Source organism: Varanus komodoensis, unplaced genomic scaffold (assembly GCF_004798865.1).
Source record: "Varanus komodoensis strain SLA01 unplaced genomic scaffold, ASM479886v1 scaffold9, whole genome shotgun sequence".
Taxonomy (NCBI): Eukaryota; Metazoa; Chordata; class Lepidosauria; order Squamata; family Varanidae; genus Varanus; species Varanus komodoensis.
In genome coordinates, this window is record NW_025336598.1 from 30,014,012 (window position 1) to 30,036,950 (window position 22,939).

General features: G+C 42.5%; 1 protein-coding gene across 1 annotated transcript in view; it reads right to left on the bottom strand.

The window, feature by feature from the left end:
* XIRP2 (xin actin binding repeat containing 2) overlaps positions 1 to 22,939 on the bottom strand; it is an 82,983-nt gene that overhangs the window by 38,383 nt on the left and 21,661 nt on the right. The window contains exons 2-3 of the mRNA XM_044418218.1: positions 19,957 to 20,117; positions 5,060 to 5,185 (exon numbers count right to left, since the gene is read on the bottom strand). Of these exons, the coding sequence (XP_044274153.1) occupies positions 5,060 to 5,185; positions 19,957 to 20,013 (183 nt within the window). The 5' untranslated portion in view covers positions 20,014 to 20,117. The remainder of the gene's footprint in view (positions 1 to 5,059; positions 5,186 to 19,956; positions 20,118 to 22,939) is intronic.

The window sequence follows — 22,939 nt, forward strand, 5'->3', positions numbered from 1 at the left end:
CCATTGCTACTTCCAGCAGAAAGATGAGCTTGTCCAGCATTGGTGGACTATGCCAAATTAAGACATTAACTTGTAATAAATCTCCATATAAATTATGAAGATGTTGCAATGCCTGTAAAACAAACTCAGGGTTCAAACTCAGCTATGGACAGCCTGGACTCAAGATAAGGGCCAATGAATTACAAGATTTGACCTTATCACCTATTTTAACTGGTTTGTTCTAGTAGAGTTGCTGGTGCTTTGATCCTGAACATATAAGAATCAAGCTTTAATTGCAAGAAGGTAAGTAGAAAAGAAAGTCTTCCACTGTTGGTGTCTTAACTGAATGCAACATCAGCTAGCCTGCTCTAAATTGCCAACGGGGGGAGGGGGGGATATGCATGTTACGAATGACAAAATTAGGAAGTGCTCATCCACCATCCTCACAACACCCTTTTATAAGGGGCCCATCAACTCTGATCCATTTAGATCAGTGATGGCGAACCTTTTAGAGACCGAGTGCCCAAACTGCAACCCAAAACCCACTTATTTATCACAAAGTGCCAACACTGCAATAAAACCTGAATACTGAGGTTTTAGTTTAGAAAAAACAACTCACAGCCAGTCCAAGCAAATATATATATATATATATATTAGATCGATTTCTTCTGGACAAAATGGGATCCTTTGCCATTTGAGAATATGGGTGCAAGTGTTGCATTGGGCGTTTTCAGTTTGTATCAGTTTCCCCAAATGTGTCTCTAAGTGGAAAGCTAAGCTGCAAAGCATAGGTCTGCCTGAAGGGGGCAACGGAGACCATCTTCTCTCCCGACCCACCAAGCCAGCTCCTGTACATGCCTTTGGCTCCTGCCCCGCCTGTCTGCTGTTCAGCACCCACCCACAAACACACCCACACACTCACACACAAACACACAGGGGAGCAGCAGAAAGACTCCCAGCACCTCCCCTGTCCCTAGCCACCCAAGCCTTCCAGGTGGCCCTGCCAAATAGCATTGTGGGAAGCAATCTTTAATTAGGTACAAGGTGTAAGGTGCTTCAGACAAGTCTGGAGAGGTCAGGAAACTGCTAGCATAGCACAGAGACCCTGAGGATAAAACCCAGTATCAATACAAACGTATTTAACACACTCTAAAAGACTAGTATAAAGAATTTATTGGCACTTGTTTGAGATGACCTCTATAACTCACTCCTGGTTTTTCTGCTGAGCCATGTTAAATTCACACCAATAAAATGTTGTACCATGCGATCAAGTGCTGTCAGTATGGTTCACTGAATTATCACAGCTGACAGGAGTTTCTGGCTGCAGAAATGAAACTGCTGCTCTGAGGCAAATGTATATGTAAATTGCTTAAATATAGGCCTTTTGTGCATCATATCATTTAGAAGAGTTCTGGCTTCTAACTTCACATTTCTCTCCCTCATGTTTCAACAGAATGTGCCTACCTGAAATTTCGAACAACATGCTTGTTAATGAAAGGGCTACCTCTATTCTCATCTGGTCAGGCCTTCAGCCCCAGATAATGACCCGTTGTCAGAGACAGTTCAGAACATTTATCGTGTGCATTCATTCCGAAAAGAAAACCATCACGGCCCTGGTCTAGGCTTAACGGGCGCTGAATGGGATGTCTGCCTTTTCATGGGGGGCAACTCCAGTTGTGCAAGTCCCACTGAGAGAGGCTCTCCTGGTACTTGCCATGTTGCGATCTTTTTGGTGCCAGATGAAAGCCCTTTAATTTTCCATTTATATACCTTTATTTGAATATACTGTATATGGATGACGTCTAAATCCTTGCACAACTGCTGTCCTCTTCCGTTAATTTTACACTGCTTTGATTCTGTGGCTCTTTGTTCTGTTCTGCCTTCATCAGGATGAGGGCTGGTTGCTGCTGAGAGGTGATGAGGCGTGTGTTACGGCGTTCCACCATGGACTGGAGTTTTGGGAAGGTTCAGAGTTGGGGGCAAGGCATTTCTCCCAGGAAGGCCTTTCAGGCCTTCAGCTATGCCTCCATCCTAAGGCCTTTTCTCTGAAAGGGACCTTAGGCTGTGACAAGCTGGGAGTGGTTTTGTGAGAGCCACAAGAGTTCAGTGAGGACCAGCAGCCTGCTCCAGCTGCAGGGCAGGTCCTTGGCGTCTTCCTGGGAAACTGCAGAGTGAGTTGCTGGAAGTCATTCTGCCTTTCCCCACCCAGGCTGACTCAGAAGGCTCTACAGAGAACGAGAGGGATGGATCCTTGTGGATGAGGCTCCCGTTTTAAATCCTATGTTATGTTTTATCCTTATTCATTAAGGTTTCAAACCTCCATTTTGGGAACTGCCTGGAGACATCCAGCGATCGGACAGTAAAGCGATGTAGTTACTAAATTCATAACTGAACATTACTAAATGGAACAAATATAGCTGTTTCAGAGGCAGCTTTGGTAGAGTGCAGAGTACACCTGAAGCGCTGATGAAATGCTCAGCATGGCCAGCCTGACGGAAAGCAAGTCCCCTAACTCTCAAACCAGCAGCCCCTGTTGTCAGAATGAGCACTGCTTATTTCCATATGTTCAAAGTGATCTGTGCTCGGAAATGCGAACCATGCCTTGAGCACAGGGATCCACCCAGAGAACTTGGTATTAGTCACTTTCCCCTGCTTTGGAGCTTATATTTAACACTGAAAATGGGCTAACATAGAGAAGTTCAGGGAGGACTTGAACATTGTTACAGCAGGGGGCTACCCTCCAAATATTTATATATATATATATATATATATATATATATATATTTATATTGCGATTTATATCCTGCCTTTTTCCTACAAAGGGCTCAAGGTAGCTTACATCATCTCTCCTCCTCCAGCTTATCCCCACAACAACAACCCTGTGAGGTAGGTTGGGCTGAGAGTCTGACTGGCCCAAAGTCACCCAGTTGGCTCCATGGCTGAACGGGGACTAGAACCCAGATCCTTTGAGTCCCAGCCCCATGCTTTTAACCACTACACCACACTGGCTCTCAGTGGCACCCTACCACTGGATCTCCCCCTTTCATACAGAGGGAGGGCTATGGCACTGCGGTGAGCACCCCCTGCCCACAATCTGTATCTCCAGCTGCTGCTGCGTGGGGCCTGCCCCGCGACTCTTCAGACCAGACTCCAGGAATCTGACTCAGGGATGTGATTTTTAATGCAACTTGCATCATGAATACTATGTAGTCCCATAGGGAGCATCAATAAATGATTAAGAAAACAGTGTAAAATACTGGAAAAGATTCCTTTAAGATGTACAGATGTGCCTTTCTGTAAATGCAAAGATGCCTTCTGCTTGCAGATGGGACCTCAATCCAGCATAGACTCCTGGTGGAGGAAGTGTGGGGCGATGGGTTTTCCTGATGGTCCCTTTCCATTCTAGCACCACCACCCACAGTAATCCAGGGGGCTCCCCAACCACTGAGTATAACTTTTCTGGAAGTACAGCAAGAGGGAAAAGGAACTAATTTGTTGTAAGCCGCCCCGAGGCTTCGGCGAATGGGGCGGCATAAAAATGTTTAAATAAATAAATAACTAACTAACTAACTAACTAACTAACTAACTACCTACCAAAAGTCACCTCCTCCAAGAGCAAAAGTCTATTTGTTTTTGGTACACACTCACCCCTACGGTATGATGGATTTGCTCTGCGTTTCTAGTCAGGATTCTGAGCTACTTTTAGTACTTTCAAGTTATTTCACCCTGTATTTTATAAGCAACCTTTTAGGAATGCATGCAAGAGCAGACTTTAGAGCCTTGATCTGAGTCTTGTCTCCCTATAGTTGAAATCTGACCCTGCAACTCCTGAAACATGATATAGTTTCTCTATGCAGTAGGGGAAATGAAGTATTTCCCATCACAGATCGTGAGACACATGAGTTAATCATACATGAAAAACCTGTGATATCAGTGACCTGTTCCTCCCCCATTAGAACCAAAGTGTTTTTCATGTCATGCTCTTAATTATTTGAATGTTCCTGAAAAGAGAAGGGGGGTATTTTTAATGCAAATAAAACCTGTTCAAGTTGACACCAAACAGCAGTTCACTCTGACTGTGCGCTTTGATAGCTGAATGGCATAATTGACAGTGACCTTGGCTATGGGTGACCTTGATTTAAGTACCCGGAGACTGTTCAGTTTTATTTATTGGTGCTACTGAGTTTCAGACTAACATCATTTGGCTGTTTCATAGATGAGCACTGAGCATTAGAGTAAATGTGGCTGTTTATCAAGCCATTACTATTTTTCAAAATGAAAAGAACACAGATAGTAGAATGAGTTTCATTATACCATCCTTTCCATATTCCAGAAATCATTAACTTGGTTGCAACAATTTTTTTTCTTCATGAAATATGATAATGAAGTAATAAAATACATAAACCTCTTATCTAAACCAACATTTGGAAGCTACATTTATTGAGCCTGGTATAGCATCTGGTTCTTCTGTACCATTTTTGATCTGTTTAGAGAAGCCGATTAAATTTAAACACAAAGAAAACAGCAAACTGTTTCCCAAAGAGAATTGCTTAGCATAGCTTCAAGAAATATATATACACACACACATATATGTGTGCAAAACACTTGCAGATTATTTAAAATGAATTATAGCCCCAAAGATGTGTCTTATATTTTCATATATCCTGGGCTGGAGATCAGATAGAAGTTTGGCTCACTCTTGCGCTATGAGTAATCTGGCCAGTAATTGGTGGTGGTGCTGTTGGGTGCCTTGTGATTCAATAGCCTTGCAAAAGATTATTATGCAGGCACATCCAGGAAAATGGCCTGCTGGGGAAGTGCCTCATGTTTATTCAAAGCCAAGTGGACACTCCAATGTCTCCACTCACATCCTTTTCCAGAACTGAATGCTGTCATTGCAGCCCTCAAACTACGCTTGTATCCCAGGAAGGACCCGCGAGATATTTGCATGCCTTTAAAAATCAACATGCCAATCACCTATCAGTGTAATTGGATGACATGCACAGCTTCAGAAGTGTTTTATGCAACGGTTACCAAGAAGGTCAGTTAGTATTACTACTGCTGCTACTACTACTATTACCTGTACAGATTTATGCTGATACTGGTACTGAGTATTCTGTGATGAGGTGGATACTCCTTTTTCAAATTGATGCTTCACACTTGCTAAGCCGCCGGGTATCCTGCAAGCCTCTGATTCTTCCAGAGCCTGGTGGGGTAACAGATACAATTAGTTAGTCAATGTAATGAATAACATTTCTGTTTGTTTTCAGGGGGGAAAGACTGCTGTGGTGTTTGTGTGTCCGTTAATTTTTCATTTCATCTATAATGCATTTGGAAATAAATGCAAAAATGCAATAAAAGTTTTCTTTCTCTTATAATGCAACTTTATAGGTGTCTGTTCAAAACTTAAACTCACTGAGTTCAATGGGTTTTACTTCTAGCTATATGGATACAAGATTGCAGTTTGTCTTAACTATATTTTCTTTTTTGTCTGTTTTTAAAAGTTATACTGCTTCAGTTTGTAGGGTAACTCTAAACTGTATTCCCCCTCCCCTATTTAAATATTAAAGGTGTTAAAAGAAGAAGAAGAAAATGATTCAATGTACGATGCTCTGGGAGGCTGAAAAAACCTGTCCTGCTTTATATGTAAAGTACATTTTGGTACTTGATGGGGCAACCCTATTCATTATATTCCAACTGCAGCTCATTTACATACATTTCTTCATAAGTCATGTCAATGTTTTGAAGCAACCTATTAGGAGTGTGTCAGCAAAATACTTAAAATATGAACAGGCTATACATTATCAAGATTCATTCAGAGAGAAACTTGCAGTGGTATTATTACCTCATTGATTTAAAAGATTAAAGGCACACTAACAATAAGCAGCCTTCAGAACCTCCTCATCCAGCGCTTCTTCAATACCATTAACTACTTCCTTATCATCAGGTGTTCAGAGACAAGGGAGGGCTATGAGTCAGTCTCTTTTCAGAAGCAACACGGGACATGGACAATGAGCACGGAAGCCTCTTCCAGAATGCTTAGGACTAGAGCAACGATGGAGGACCCACGTGCTGGTGTTTGGGAAGACGCTGATGCAGCAATCTGCACAGCAGGCTCAATGGCCAACTGAGAATGGGGATTCTGGCGAGACTGCTCTTAGCAAGCTAGCTAGCTCTTCCAGGGTCTTCTCCATTGCCAGTGCCTCTGGAAGGGACATACTACCGACCAGCACAATGCTGCCTAATCATGACTCCTTTGAATGGTCCCAATACTATTTAACTCAGGGGTCTCAAACTCGCGGCCCGCGGGCCACTTGCCGGGATGGGGGGGCACGGGGGAGGGGCCCTGTGGCCTTCAAAGCACCAGCAGCGCCCGGGCCGGCCTCCGGGAGCGACGCGGGATGAGCGGCCCACCACTTGGTGGAATACTTGAGGCGGCCCAGCCTCACCCAGACTCTACTTCCAGCAGCCCCCAGGTCAGTTGAGTTTGAGACCCCTGCTTTAACTGCACTTGACTTCCCTCAACCTGAACTCACTTTTTTAAATACCTGCCAGTGGTGGAAGAAGGAGGGAGAATGATTCCACAGGCTAACAGCTGGTTAGAGGTTCCAAAAATGACCCCCCACCCTCAATTTCAGCCTTTCTCTGCCTTAACATGTCAGGGCCAAATCTTGAAGCTGCATTTTCTCTGCATTAACCGCATCTGCCTCTGGGATTTTATTTATGTCTCGCTTGTCTTCCTTTCAAGGGGAACACAATCCTCCTCCTTTCAATTATATCCTCGCAGTTCCTGTAAAGTAGGTTAAGCCGAGAGACAGTGACTGGGCCAAAGCCACCAGTGCACTTTGTGGATGAGTGGAGAGTAGAAGCCAGATTGCCTAACCGAACCCGATCCAATGCTCTAATCACAACACTAGTCTGGGTTGGTGTCTTCATGCTGTATGCTCCTGCTGACTAAGAAATGCACTGGAAATGAACAGGCATGGGAGCGAGGGGCCCAGGACAGCCTGCCCCAACCTGGTGTCCTTCAGATGAGGTGGACTGCAACTCCCATCATTCCCAGCCAGTTTGCTTGCTTTCCACAAATGGGGAGTCCAGCCAGAACCACAATTACCGGTGTGCAGCTTGAAATGCACAGACTCATAGGGTGGATGGGACCTTGAGGTCATCTAGTCCAAACCCCTGTCCAGTGCAGGACCCACAAGGTTGAGCATTCCTCAGTAGAGTCTCTGCTGGACAACAATCAGAGGAAGAATCTTTATTTTCCCTTCCGCATGCTGCTTGCAGTTTGGGCATTTGTGGCTTTTTGTACTTAAGAATTGGTGCAAAGGGTCATCTATGGGAGATGGAAACCCTCAATCCGAGTTGGTGCGATTCCCCACTGGGCAATGGTAGGCCTTAGTCTGTGATTTCTGCAAGACCCATACAAAGTTTTGTAAGAGTGGGTCCAGGGCCCCTTCTGACAGACTCCGCCTCAATGGCACGGGTGCTGTTGCTGTTTATGTCCTTCCAATTTGCTCTGGCTAATTTGGGAATCCCACACATGTGGGAGGAGAGCACATGGCTCCTTATGCATCCACACATTTGGTGTAGGAAGGTGCTCTTGGCCTGGAGGGCTCAATGTCGCCCACATGGCATGGAGAGGATATAGGTGAATGACACTATTCAGCAACCAAGATGAGTCAGAAGATACCCCAAGACAGACAGCCCATGCAGTGGTGAAGCTGTTGCAAACGTTCTGGAATGTCGCCAGTGATGAGTGGTGTTCCCACGATCATGGAATCAGAAAACACTTAACGGTCAGATCAATGGTTCAGCTTGTCTGATATGGCAGTTCTGACTGTGAGGAGTGATACCTCAGTAGCCTTAACTAGCCCAGCAAGTCCACAGGTGGCTGCGGCCCTCCATAATCAGCCACACCACACAGCCCATTCAAAGCGGAGACCAGGGGCTGCATAGCACTCTGTTTTTGCCCTGAGATGCAGAGAATGCCAGGTGGCGGTTGGCAGCTGCCTCAGCATGAGCCAGTGAGGAATCAGGGCCGGCCCAAATGGTCCCAAGCCAAGTTGCAGCCAGAGGCAAGGGAGTGTCAGCAGCAAGCAAAAGGAAACACACAACCGACATCTACAGGGGATTCTTTTGGGGATTTCCATCTGCTCTGTTTCAGGTAGAAATGAATAAATTAGTATTTTGTTTTTCTAAAAAAAAGGAAAAGCCAGAAAAGGTACAAAGCTGCAGATATCCCAAAACTGCACCAGTCCAGGTTTTGCCTCATTTGACTGTGTTTGCCTCTGGGGGTGACTGACCTGCCTCTAAAGCCTAGGATATTGGTCATGTGCATGCAACCTCAGCCAGGGGCAAAATGCACATTACACACAGAGATCTATAACACAACCACAGGGGGTGCTATTCCTGAAGAACAGTATCTGTGAAAAGTTGCAGGTGCTAAATCTTTCCCTGACAGCCATTTTCCTTCTCTGAACCATCCCAAAGCTGTTGTTTCCTTCCTGCGGTCTCAAAGGTAGGCAAGCCAGAGAATGGCAGACAGCAGTCTCTGTGTGTGGGAATCTAGAATAACAAAAGGGCTTAATCTTCCTGCTTCTTGCTCCTTTGATCAAAACGGTTCTGCATTCCTTTAGAAAAATGGCTTTCCTGCATTGCATTGCATGCTATTGCATGTAATATGCAGTTTCCCCAAGAGTATTTAGATTCCCTTTGTTACTTATGCATCACTGTATTGTTTAATAATATCAAAGTGTGGGTGGTTGAAGCTATTTTACTGTTCTAGCACCAGCTAGATAAATGTACATTTGCTTGTAGCGCTCTTGTATATTAAAGCTGTGAAAAATACATGAACACACACATTGGAAATCTCCACTGTACACGTTGTTTTCCAGAAATGTAAGGGAATGAATTTGGAGAATACACTGTGGGATAAAAACATGTTTCGGACAGGTATGAATTCACACGGGGATTTGGCAGCTCCAAGCCTGGGAAATTGCCTCCCAAAATAGTCTCAAAAATGTATTGCTCTTTAAAAAAGAAAGAAAGAAATGTGCTACTTGTTCAACAGCACAGCAACGATACCACACCAGGGTCATTGTATATGGTATATTTGCTCAGTGGCATGCGCATTTAGCAACTGACCTGAAGCGCTGACTTGTGTCAACAGCAGTCGAAAGTTTGTGCTGTACTGCACATCAAGAGAGTCTTTCATGTGCCCTCTGCTTTGATCTCTCGTGCTTGAGAAAGCCCTTCCTCCCATGTTACACCAGAGGTGGGCACCATCTGAGGGACTAGAAGCCATTTCATATCCCCTGGAATGCATTGCGGCCTACACTCCCCGTCACCAAGGAATGTAGGCCTTGTTTGAATGCATAGCTGCATTCTCAGAGGGCCCCCGGGGGAGGCCACATTTGCATTCAAGCAACTTGTACAGTGAAGATGCAGCTTTCCCTGCACACTGCCACTGAACCACCCAAATGGGGTGACAATTCAGCAGATATTTTCTGAGGAACTGCCATTAGAGGAAAGCCAAGGGAGGTATGTCCAGTGGGGAATTCATTGATCTTCCCGAGTGAGCACTGGGAGTTGCTGTCACCATCTGGATCTTATATGTCTTGCTTTATTTTGAAAATTAGTGTTGAAATGTAAAAAGAGGCAGTTTGGCTTCATTGATGTTTCTTCTTGAAGATTGTTCTTGGAGTCCTTGTTCTTATTGCTGCACATGCCTGCCTTTCTCTGTGACAGAACATTTGGGGCTAGAGGATTTGTTGGTGTTGGTACGTGCCACCATGTTATCCCTGACTTATGACAATCCTATGAATGAATGTCCTCCAAAAAGTCTTGTCCTTCACAGCCCTGTTCAGCTATTGTAAATTCAAGGCCGTGCTTTCTTTCATGGAGTCCATTCATCTCCTATTTGGTCTTTCTGTTCTTCTGCCTTTGACTTTTCTTAGCATTATTGTGTCTCCAGGCAGCCTTGCATTCTCATGATGTGCCCAAAGAATGGCAATTTTTTGCTTCCAAAGAAAGCTCTGGCTTGATTTGATCCAGAACCCACTTGTTCCTCTTTCTGTCAGTCCAGCATATTCACAAAGCTCTTCTCCAGCACCATGTTTCAAACACTTAATTTTTTCCTCTGTCAGCTTTCTTGTAAAATCCATCCCATCTATGTTTTTAAGATTTTCAGATGTCTTTCATTCCATAGTCTACTTTTGATAGAATCGAATTTTGCACAAATGAGTTGGTGTGCACTTGGCCAAATGCACAATTTTCAAATTTATACTCCTTAAAATGTGAACCCCCTCATATATAACCCCCCATGTGTATTTGCACATTTGGCCTAGGGGGGAAAAGCACAATTTTGGTCAACAATTTTCTATTTTCAATATTTTTGCATTACTAAATTTGCATAAAATTATGGAAAGTAAGGAAACAGTCTGGAGATCTGCAGGATGTGCACAACTTTGGAAAAGCTGGCCAACTGAGGAATCCAAACTCAACTGAGTCTGATGCAGATTTCTCTGACATGTCTCTAATTGGGGTAACTGTCCTACAATAAAAGGTTAGTTCAGATGGAGTTCAGAAGCGTGAAACTGGGTAAATTCACATTAAAATGAGAATTGACAGATTTGTTCCTCCTTCCTTTTCCTGGTCACCACACCTTGCCTGCCTCATTGGTCGTTCCTGCCATCTTACCATCAGGTCACAATGCAGGCTTTCTAAGATTGCCTATTAATCGGAGAACTGTTGTGGGGAAGCAATCGATGTGTTGTACCCTAATTTCACACTTGGGTTTCTCATTTCCTCTACGACTATGGTGCAAACTAGCCAAAGCTGTCAGGATCTGACATATTTCTAAAAGTGCTACAGGAACTAGCAAGTCAGTGGGGAAGGTAATTTCCTTGAAATGTCCAAGTCATTTGGGGCAGCTAGTACATATATCTGAGGAGCAACTAGGCATGTCCTAACAAAACAGCACTCTTTTCCAAAGGATGCAAAAGACATGAAGTTATGTTTGAAGATCTATGTTTTGGCAGAGTAAATGTGAATGGTTGGTTATATTAGCAAGTGGCCATTTCATGCATGCCTAGCACAAGCCAGTGAATTTCCAGTGATTTGTAGTGGGCAATTTAGGCTGACACTCTTTAAGTTCTCTGTTGAATGTTACTTATATAAAAGGCCACTGGCAAAGAACCACTGTCCTTTCAGACATCCTGTTCAAGAAAACAAGCACTGATTTCACCGTTAGGTTTGATCAAGCATGCAGTCCTTAAATGGAACTGAATATTCAATATGCAGTTAATTTAATGCATAGGTGACTAGAATTCTTGATATAGTTCTTCCATTTGAAAAAAAGATTACAAGTTTCCATTAAATACTCTATTTTCAATCAGAAAATCTTCCTCAAGCAAACATCAAAACAAGTTAGTAGAATCTTATTCCAACAACAAATGCAACACAAAATGTAAAACATCACTAAATGCAATTGCTATTATTGTTGCATGATCTATAGTAGCTAAAATTATTTTTTGTTTTTATTGTGTAATACAAAAAACAAACAAAATGCTCCATTAGAGAAGAAAAGGGAAAAATAAAAGAAAACATTACCATTCTGAATAAAAATTTAAAGATCCATAGCAGTAGTTACATATATTTTATATATCCCTATATATTACAATTGAACAGAGCATACTACCATTATTTTAAAATATGCATATACTTCAGCAAAGGGACCCGAAATATCCACATATTTATATATTCCTAGATTACACCTAGAGGCCACCCATTCAAAAACTGAACATTTTATGAAATCTTCCACCCATTGTATTATTGCAGGTGCTATAATATTACTCTTTTAGCTGTCAAAAGGGCATAAAACCTGCACTGATCTTGTGTAGATCCCAAGAGATGAGTAGGTAATTCAAAAAGACATGTGTATCCCTTAATATTAGAGAAATTTCCTTTGCAAGATTTATCCAAATTACTACCTCCTCCCAAATGGAAGCTGCCACTGGGTATTGCCAAAACCTAATAAGGGGAGAAACATTAGTAGCATTACATCTCCAGCCATTGGCCTATTTAAATAAACCCCTCTCAAAGAGATGTTGTGGCATGTGATATACTCAAAGCATCAATTCTTGCTGAATTAGACTATGCGTTAATCTAAGCTCCATTGATGGACTTAGGTAAAACAAAATAATGATGAAATATGCCATTGACTGGGCAAGATGGGGTGCTGCAGGGGATTATTCCATTTTTGGCTGAGGCCCTGTGCATCCTATTTACTCACTGATGATAGATACATGTAATAGTAGGCTGATGTAGCTGTAAAGCCTCAATCAATACCTCTAATAACACAGGTCACTCTCAAGCTGTAAATACAGCAGGATAAGCCTGAATTGCCTGATCCTGCCTAATCTTGAAAGCTAAGCAGGGTCAGGCCTGACTGAAATCTGGAAAGGTGACTTAATATTGTGAACCACCTAGAAAGCTTTGGCTACAGGTGCTATAGAAATGTAATGTAATAATAATAACGTTTCAATTGGATATATTACTGTTCAGCCAAGTTGGCAATTTAGAATTAGCACACAAATTAGAAAATGGTAAAAAAAAAAAGGTACCAGCTGATCCTAACTAAAAATCAGCTTGTCCATCTAAGTCCATCAAAAAAACCTATTCTTCAGTTTTTGAATCTGCTTTCCTTCATAAAGTTAATTTTGCATGTGAAAATATGTCAAACTGCTATCGATATGAAAATATATACCCCAGCACTCAAGTGAGAATTAGAGGGGGCACATGCACTGAAGATTCCCAAATAGGAATCTCAGAAAACTCCCAAGGCGAGTGAGGCAGTAACCAAGATACGATCACTGCTTCCCTGTCCAGTTGATTGTCATTGTTGAATATCAGTATGCCTTAGGTATCAGCAAACAATAAGAAGCAATGGCTATGGATGGGATGGCTGATGATGGCAATTTCACACACTCATGATCAAGCAAAAACTAAAAGGACGGTGCAGACAGTGCATTGTGGGAAATGCAGCACTGACATGACTTTGGCCTGCTTAAGCAAGGACATCCTTTCTTCAGATACAGGCAATAACAAAAGTGTAAACTGGTTTGGGGAGGTTTGGGGCAGAATATGACATTCTGCTGAGGGGACTCCCATTGCCTTGCAGATGCACAAATGTGAACAGCCAGTAGTACCCAAGACTCCACCAAGCAAGCTCTTCTTTTGCTGGCCTTTTCACCCTCGCTGCACATTGCATTGCATACCAGAGACCACCATCTAACATAGGCCTGGCAAGCACTAGACTGCTTGCCATTACCTTGCCAAGTTCTGTGGACATTCCCTGAATTACTCAATCAGTGTAGATTTGGAGAATCAATAATAAAACCTTCTAAAAATGTGAAGTATAATGCTGCCGTTGTTATATGTTGCCAGGTCATCTCCAACTTAAGGCGAGCCTATGAATGAAAGCAATCCAAAATGTCCTATATATGGTATCCCTGCTCAGCTGTTCTAAACAGGACTGTCATGGATATAGATAATATTGATGGTGATGATGATATATATACATATAATTTGAAGAACTAGTAAAAGCTTTTTCAAGGTGATGCTAGATATCTGCCAGTCCAAGAGTCTGGTTTAAAGAGTCAGAACCATTGGACGAAAGAACTGACCATACGTTATGCCTCCATGTATAATACCTAATGAATAATGAACCCTAATATCTTACTAGCTAAAGGACAATTAGTAAAATGAGCCACATTTTAAATGGCTCTGTATTCTCTAGCACTTTTTCAAGATCCTTTCTAATGGAAAGCTTTAAGGAAAGACTTATTGCAGACATTCTTCTGGTGCTATTAAATAGGACCATCACAATAATGTGCAGTTACTTTAGTTGAACCAACAAACTGATTTCAGTATTAAATATGTTCAGCCAGAACAATGGCCTTCCTTGCAAAGAGTGAGTGTTAACATATATTTTAACAAATAAAAACTGTTACACTTCCTTCAGTATACCAAAACATGCCTATACTCCCATTTTAATATGCAACCTTAATTATATTTAATACTGAAATCAGTTTGTAGGAGCAAAATCATACCTTGGGGATCTAAAAACCAGAGGAAACTTTTGCTGTTGAATTTCCATTTGTTTTTTCAAACTTAGGCACAGGGACATGCCCTTCATGGCTTTCTACCCTTGTTGACAGCCATATGGATCATGGTTCCTTAACCATGCTGGGTGAGTTTAAGTACATTGACATTTCTCAGGCTGATGTAGTAAAAGATGGAGATGCACATCATTTATTTATTTTATAAATGCAGGGAAGAAAGTACTTTTCTGTGCTCTGCTTAGGCCTGAGTACTATCTGTGCCTTTTCTTTTATTTAAGAACAACACTGTTTAAAAGCCTGGGTTAAAAGGTATTTATGTCCATAAAGGGAAATATTTTGAAAGAAAAAATGGCCTGTGAGAGAAGGATTAAGCAGCCCTTCCCCTACTGTTCCTCTTTCACTCATATTTGCATGTTTTTGTTTAAAAAATGTTGGGGGAAATCATTATAAGAATGATGACTGCAATCCTGAGAAAAACTAGGTAGCTTAAACCCAATTCAAGTCCATTTCTGCTGATGGTTTTCTTTAAAAAAAAAAGTAAAGTAAATGTGGATGCTGCAGTGAGGAGAGGTAAGGCAGGCAGGGAGAGGAATGCTCATTTTCTCTCATTCTCATTTTTTTCCTACGAAAATTGCTTTCCCTAAGTTGTTGCTTTTCTTCCCAAAGAAAACATATAAGGACCTGTAGTTATTTCACTTTAGGGGAAAAAGTGTCTAGGGCATGGGGCTTTAAGTGGGAGAATGGCCAAAGGGGAAAGGTTCAAGCAGCCCCTTTGCTCAAAAATGCCTCTTCCCAAATTTGTTGGAAACACAGGCATTTTTAAATATCAGGGGAGTTATCTAGAACTCCATGTCATATGTAGTTTGGCCCTAACTGAGAGCGCAGTTAGATATTCATTTCTACATACACAGCAGCTGGGGTAGGTATACAACATGGTGCCATGTGGAAAAACCATGGCCACCTCCAGCCCTGGGGCATCTCTGTGGATTATGTCCCATAATCCTGAAGGGGCAGCCATTCGCGACAGCAGACATCAAGCCTTCTGCTTCACTTAGATTTTTCTGGATTGATTGGAGCATCCATCTTCATTATAAATGACTAAATACTCTAATGATCATATGAAATTCCTGTTGTGTTTCTTACAGCAGAAGACAGCTGTAGCTCTACTACAGTCAAATTTGTTAAAATGAGCAAGTCGTCAAGGGAGACATTCGCATTTTATCTATATCTAAAACACACATACAAGTATTATGATTATGATTAAAAATCTGCAGCTCATACAAAAACCTGAAGATTTTCTATTACTTTAACTCATTTGTCAAGAGACAAAGTTGTAAAGAGACCTCATTTCTCTGTTGACTAAGACAGTTCTAACAGGTTTTGTGCAACTGCCTAGAGCAGCAGGGAGAAAAGAAATGGAAATAGCAGGGACCTTTCTAAAGCCCAGCAGTTTAAAACAAAACACATTATTATCTAACATGTCCTCTCTTTTTAAAGACCCTACATGGTTTTTATATGCTAATATGTAATTTGAATCATTCACGATCTTTAACATTGCCAGCTATTAGCTACAATTAGGTTATTCTTTGCAATTTCCCTAGGTTACTTTATTAAAGCTTTTGTATTTACTTTTATAAGTATTTTTTGAAAAGTCTGTTCTCTATTACGCAGAACAATTTTTTTGTCTGTGAAATGTCATCCAACTTAAGTTGTAATGTAAGAACTAGAAAAATGGATAGGTATATGTGGAGAAGCTGGCTATGTGTTGCTAGGCAGCCAGAATAGGGAGGAACACTGCAAGATGGGTGCTTCCAGATGGACGGTCCCTGCACTGTCAGTTCAACTACGCTGTACAGCTCTTCCATCTTCTCTTCCTTAACTGTCTTTTCATGGCAAGGAAGAAGCAGTAGGAAAGCCCTGGAGTGGAAGACAGTGGTGCTTGGACAACCCGGAGAGTCCACCAATGAAGGCAACATGATGGTGCAAAGACAGCCTTGTCTCGAACCGCTGCGTCTCCACTGGGTTGTTGTGGGAGGCTAAGCCACCCATTCTCAAGGCTAGGGGGCAAGTTTTCGTTCCACCCCAGAAATGTCTATAAGCATAGTGTTTAATTTGACATATTTGACCCCACAGAAGGCAGTTGCAAAAGTCCATGGGAAAAATAACAGGTTTTTAATGTTGTATTCCATATTCCCTATTTATTAATATTTTTATTTATGCTGGTAAAGAGTAAAAATCTTTGACAAGTTCACTTACAATATTAAAGTCACATTTAAATGCAATATTAAATACTATTAAAAGCATTTTCAAGTAAAACAAGAAATGTATTTTTAAAAACACCATCAAAAACAAGAAGATTATAAAACTGTATGAAAGCACCCACTGCACAGCATCCAGCTGGGGCAGCATCTTATCTATTACACTTATTTATTAGACTGAGAATAATTCTGTCTCCATAACTACTGCCCCCCAAACTGCATGAGATGGGGGGTTCTGAGGTGTGGGCACCGCCACTGAGGGTCTGCCTTTGAGACATGGTGAGGCGACATTCTGCTGGTCATGGAATTACTGGTATATCTGTGGTAGCAGGACATGGTCTGTTCAGGATCCTCATCCCAGGTGGTCAGGGCTTGGTCAAGGTTCACCATACCCTTGAATGTGGCTCCGTAGCCAACAAGTAGCCAGGACAGTTCCTTTAGCAAAGGTGTGCAGTGAACAGGGCTGAGTGTCGCAGAGAGCGACCCGCTGCTGCAATCAGCACTCGCTGCAGCTTCCAAACCAAGCTCAAGGGCAGCCCCACATCAAGTACATTGCAGTACCCTGCAGAGTACAGACTTAGCATGAGATTACTAGGGCACGGATCATTTTGGCAAGGCTGTCCCTACCCAGGAATGGGAGTGTTTGGCAGCCCAACTCAAGTTGGGCCACTTATGACACTTTGGCCTCCAGGCACAAAGATGGATCCAGGAGCATCCCCAGCTGATTTACCTGCTCCTTCAAAGGGAGTGCATCCCCATCCTGATCCGACCAACAGACCAGTTCCCTGACCTGGGAACCACCTGCTCCCAGGGTGTCTGTCTTACCAGGATTCTCAGTTTACTAGTCCTCATTCAAGACAAGTTTGCATCTAGGTTCAGAACATGCAGCGCCCCTCTTGATTCAGATCCACCGGGAAACAGAACTGGGTGTCATCGGCATGCTGGCAATGTTGCTGGAAGCAGGTTTCCCCACCCCACCTCCAGTGGACCTAGATGAACCCTTTGAAGCACGGCCTTTAGTGAGCTCTAAATAAGCCTTCTACAATCTTGTGCCTTCCAGACACTTTTGGCTTTCAATACCCAGAATTCCCAGGCAATGGCCCTGCTGGATGGGAATCCTGGGAGTAGCAGTCCAAATTCCTCTGAAGTGCACCAGGCTATGGAAGGCTGCTCAAAGTAACAATCCTTTTAATATGAGGGAGTAGCGTCTGCCCGTATGAACAGCTGAATACAAGTGGAAACCTTCTTCTCCTTCCCTCCTTTTTGGAAAGGACTTGACTCCACCCTCAGGGTGCTCAGGCTAGATGGCAGGAAGGGCGGATCACACTTGTTTGGTCTTCTCACTTGGCCTGATGCCCTCAAAAGGGTCTAAGAACATTTAGGCTCTAAGAACATTTAGGTTCTCGTGCTCTGATGGAGGGGTTGGCACAGTGGCCTTGACTGTTTGGAGGCCTCTGCCCATTCCTGCTTCCTCCCACCCCACCCCACCCCACATCATAGCTGGCTGGCTGGCTGGCTGGGAGATTGTAACAAGGGAGGTCTCCACAGACCCCATGCCCCAGATTGCCCAGTGCATGTCCAGCGACTGTCTAAAGGCTAAACTGTAACACACTGTACAAAACAACCCACCCTGTGAAAAACTGTCCTCCACTTCTAAATATTTAACTTTTAACTATACATAATGTAGGTGATTCCCCTTGAGCCACAAAATGCATCATTTTGATCATGCCTATGATCGTTCTTTTACCATTTGCCCAGTGTGGGTAAGTAACACAATTCTAAACTTATTTTATGTGTGTTGAGTGTGAATTCTCAAGTACAGCAAAACAGAGATTAAGTCTAGAGCAGAAGTTCTAACTGACAGAGTGGAAGTCAGCAATTCTAAGTGGAAAATAGTCACCCAAGTGGGTGCACAGCAGTGATCCCTCTGACCCATGTTATTATCTGCGCAGAGAGCAATTTATTTTCCCAAGCAACCCAGGAATTAGTTACACCTTCAGAGCAAGCCCCAAGGGTTTGGTTCCTAATCATATTTGCTATCCCTCAGCAGGGTCTACAATAAACCTTTCTTACTCCTTCCAATTTAGTCCACAATCCATTCCTAGTTCCTTTCAGGTATTGCTAGTCGTGGGTCCCCTAAGTCCAGAACAGATGCTTCTACTATAGTTGGGGAAAACTTTACATTCCTTCATGGGTGGAGGGGAGTCAGGAATAGAACTATGAAGTTAGTCTGTGGCCATCTTAAAATCCCTTCCATCTCAGCAGAACCTCTGCTTCAACAGTTAATTAATTAATGAATTAATTAATACCCTTTCTTTCCACCAAAAGCAACACTCAAGAGAGTTAATAATAATAAAACTAAACCTTAATTAAAAGAGAACATGAAAATTGATGCCTGAAAAGCGCAATAAAATGCTATAAAATAAATGAAAAGTCCCTTCAGCAACAGACCAGCTTGCTTGCCTGGCCTGCATAAAAACATTTTTTTTCTGGCTGCTTATAGGCCAACATGCAGGCAGCCAGAATAGCTGTCTCAGCAGGGAGCCACAGAGTTGGGGAGTACCTGCCAAGAAGGCCTCTGTTACAGGTGCAGCAGGGCTGAGAAAAGAGCATCTGCCAAAGATACTAAGATTCGGGCAGGCTGAAACAGGATGATGTGGTCTTTCAGGTAGCCTTGCTCCCAGTCACGCAGGGCTTTATGCATATGATAGACAGTACTGGAATCAGATGGAGCTCTGATGGACACCACAGGCCTGGTTGAGCATGAGCTTCTCAGCACCCCTTCTGAGAAGAACTGGAGCCACCATATAACCATGCCTCCAGGTTCCATCTCAGATGGACCACTCAGAAGATCACTATGGTTGATGGTGTCAAGAGCTGCCGAAAGTTCCAGCAGAGCCAACAGAGCCATAATCCACTTGTCTAGTTCCCATTGGCCTCTGTTCACCACAGCAGACAAAGTGCTCTGTCCTATTATGAGGTCTAAAGCCAAGCTGAAATAGATCTACGTAGGAATGGGTGGCATGCATCCTCCAAGCTGCATGCAGTCCCTGCCATCCCCCAGTGAAGAGGATTCCTAAAAGGGTCAAATGTAGCTTGCAAACAAGCTAGCTTTAATCCTTGCTGTTTTGCATCATGGTCAGGACAAAAATGGTTTATATTTTTTATGAAAGACCATGTCCTCTGCGTGAAGGGATGCATGGAATGGTAATGGGTCCAGGACCTCTTGAACTTGCCCACCCTGATCTAAATTCTCAACTCATTCAGAAATCCCTGGAGGTGAGAAGCTACATGCCCCAGCAATTTGCCCAAGAGGAAACATTAGAGCCAAAGTGCATAAAGTAAGCTGATAGTGGACCGAAGAACCAGGTTCTACCTGTTCACGCCTAGTTTGTGTAAAAAGCATAACATGCATCAGGCATAACATTGTTTCTTCTTACCATGTGAACACAAAACTTAAAAATGAAAGGTAAGCTGGACCATAATTATCTTATTGTTTGATCACCACTGCTTGAATCAATGGTGTGGATGTATAGGATGAAGACCACCAGCACACAACAGAACTAATTTCACGGTCAACATGGAGCTCTTACATTAGCAGAGGAGTTGCTGATCTCTACTTTGGACACAGCTGCCTGGTACAAAGCCATCCTTTCCTTCAGAGGGACAACCTGCTGGAAATCCAGGGGCACCTTGTTGCTCTGGTTAGTCCTTTCGGAAAGTTCACTTGCAGACTTCTTACCTCCAGTGGAAGCTAAAAACAAGAACAAATCATCGTCATCATCATTTTGACATAAAGCAAACAGCAAAAATTGCTTCTGCCAGAAGTAAGTGTAAGCATTATTTTCTATTTTTTCCCTGGGTACAATTTTTCAGAGTGTTTCATTGAATGCGATCCTGTCTCCAGCTTTGCTGTTGGTTTTTATAATATGTTTTGTTAGTTAATTAAGCTGCCCTGAGTGTTGTTCTGCATGTTAAATAAATATGAAGTGTAAGTTGTTTCTTCCCCATGGAGAAATATACCCCATGGATCTCAAAGATGTTCAATAGAAGAAAATCCAATTTCAGAACCATTGGTTGGAAAAATAGGAAGTGGGCATCAATAGAAATTGATTAAAACATGTTAGACATGGGAGTATTCAGACACTTAAACATGATCGAATGTTTCAGAAAGGTTGGATAATCTTTTTTAAAAGAGCACAAAAAGATCCCAGCAGCTGTTCCTATAAGAAGCAGTCACAAAAATTGATTGGAAAGACACATTGCAGGGATCTGCAACAAAACGTAGCAGTGTGGCCAAAATGCACCAGTTCTAGCTGGCTGGTCATGCCTTTGCCCCATTCCATTTCTGCATTCCTCTGTTCGCCATTTCTGTTTTTCAACACATGGGCAACATCCCATGATCACTGAGCATGGTCAACCCTCATCTGGCTGTACCCCATATTCATCTATCTCTCTGCTTCACCCTCAATTTTTTGGGGGGGTGGATGGGTGGGATGATCCTAAAGAGTCTATTTTCCAAATATATATTTTTCTACTTCTGCAAATTTCAAATTTCCCACAGGCATGCTGAAACTTTCAGTTTTGTCTACATCATGATTGGCAGGTACTGGAGGTTTACTCTTAATAGGAATGAGGTCCAGCTTGAAACAAAGGTAAAATCAAGGTGGAAGTACGTAGGAAGGAAACAGTACTGCCCTCCTTCCATCTAGGACATGATCCAAGTTCCATGTTGCATTGCACTTAGGCTAACACATGTCAGAGGCACCGACAAGGCACCTCATCACTGCTTGGTGTTGTAAGAACATGACCAAATAAGCAACAGCACAAGCCTCGCTGCCTGTGTGTCCTCGCATCCATCCGTGCGAAGCTGACCCGAAACGTGTATCACATGCTGCACTCCCCTCATTTAGTCTTATTTTGTCTGCACTACTGCAATAAAACCTTCAAAATAATTAATTGTTTTGACCTAACTTGACACACGGCAAAAATGAAGACATGTGCAAGAGTCGAACACTCCAGAGTTGTTCATTTAATTCTGTGAAACAACTTGTAAAAATGCAAACAGACACGATTTCCTCTATTAACCTTACAACCAGGTCAGCCATTTTCTTTGAAACCAGCAGTTAATGAAATTATTATTGTCAAATGTGTGCATTTTCTTGTTATAATATGCATTTTATTTGCCATTTAATGAACATTTAAAACGTTTTATTAAGCTCTTAGATAGACCACAGTATACATTTTTTCAGAAGACCAGAAGCATCAGCATTTATATATTTGACAAAAACAAATCCTTATACATTATGATTTGATCCATGTATTTACACCTTTAAAAAGTACAACTGAAACAAGCAAGACAAGAAAAGAAAAGAATGTACAGTATAACCAAACCCACTTCAGAATTTCTGTATTTAATATGCTGCAAAGAATTGCCTCATTTTTGTGCAATTTCCACCCATTTCCTTAAAACTTGTAGATGAAGCTGATTTGTGTCCAGTATTCATTTGCTTCAAGGCCTTATATTTGGATTGTTGTTTCCTTACTTTGACCACAGTAGGGAGTATGATGGTGAGAAGTTACTAGCATCTCCACAGCGAAGGCATTTCTAAATTTCATTAGGAGGCTCACAGCAATTTTCAATCTCAATTTTTTTTTCGAGTTAAACTAAGAGATTCATATATTAAAACACAATGTTGTTATCCAAACATAGCTAGAGACAGTTTTTGCCGCCCAATGATTGCTGTTTTAAGTACTCTGGCTACTGAGGGCATGTCTTTGAGCATGGAAATCCGGCATGTCCAACTTCACAGTGCTGTGTAAGTTCAAACATGTGAGCAAGAAAGGGGAGAACTTGGTTCACACTACATGTATGCTGAAAGCCACATATGCCTGAGAATTATTACATGTACAAACTGAACCTTTTTCTGACTAAAAGCAAGGCAAGCAATAAGGCCAGCAATTTCCCACTGTCTGGGTGCCATGCAATTCCAACTATCACCTCAGCTCTGCCATGACCGCCCATGTGGGCTGTGCTTGCTGGCAATGCCTCATATCTACTATTAATCTTGAGGTGCTGACCATTTAATCCCAACCTCGTGTCTGCTCTGAACTTCTGTAAGTTAGAGGCCTCTGGGTGACATACCATGAATGTAGAAAGAGTGGAGTCATTAGAGGAACTTGGGATTGAACTGTTAAATAGTATTCTTTAAGGCATGGATGGCCCAACACATTTTTGCCGCCCTGAGGCTGAGGACAACATGGTGCCCCCTTCCATTTCATGCACAGGAATTTGACCAACCAGGATGGTAGTTGAGCTGCACTTCAAAAAGTGGTTGTAGGTGAGCACCTGAGGGTGGTGGACTGGCTTAGAGGGATGAAGCACATGCCACATGGCACATACAGCTCCACTGCCCATCATCTTCCATCACTTTCTGCCCCCACCATACATCACATGAGGTACCAGCCTCTCCAAGCCTAAGATAGCCCCAGCCCCACTTTGAGGGTATTATATGGGAGTTTAGATCATGGCAGTTCCTTCCCACCCATTCTTCCAGTCTTTCCTAGGTGGATGTC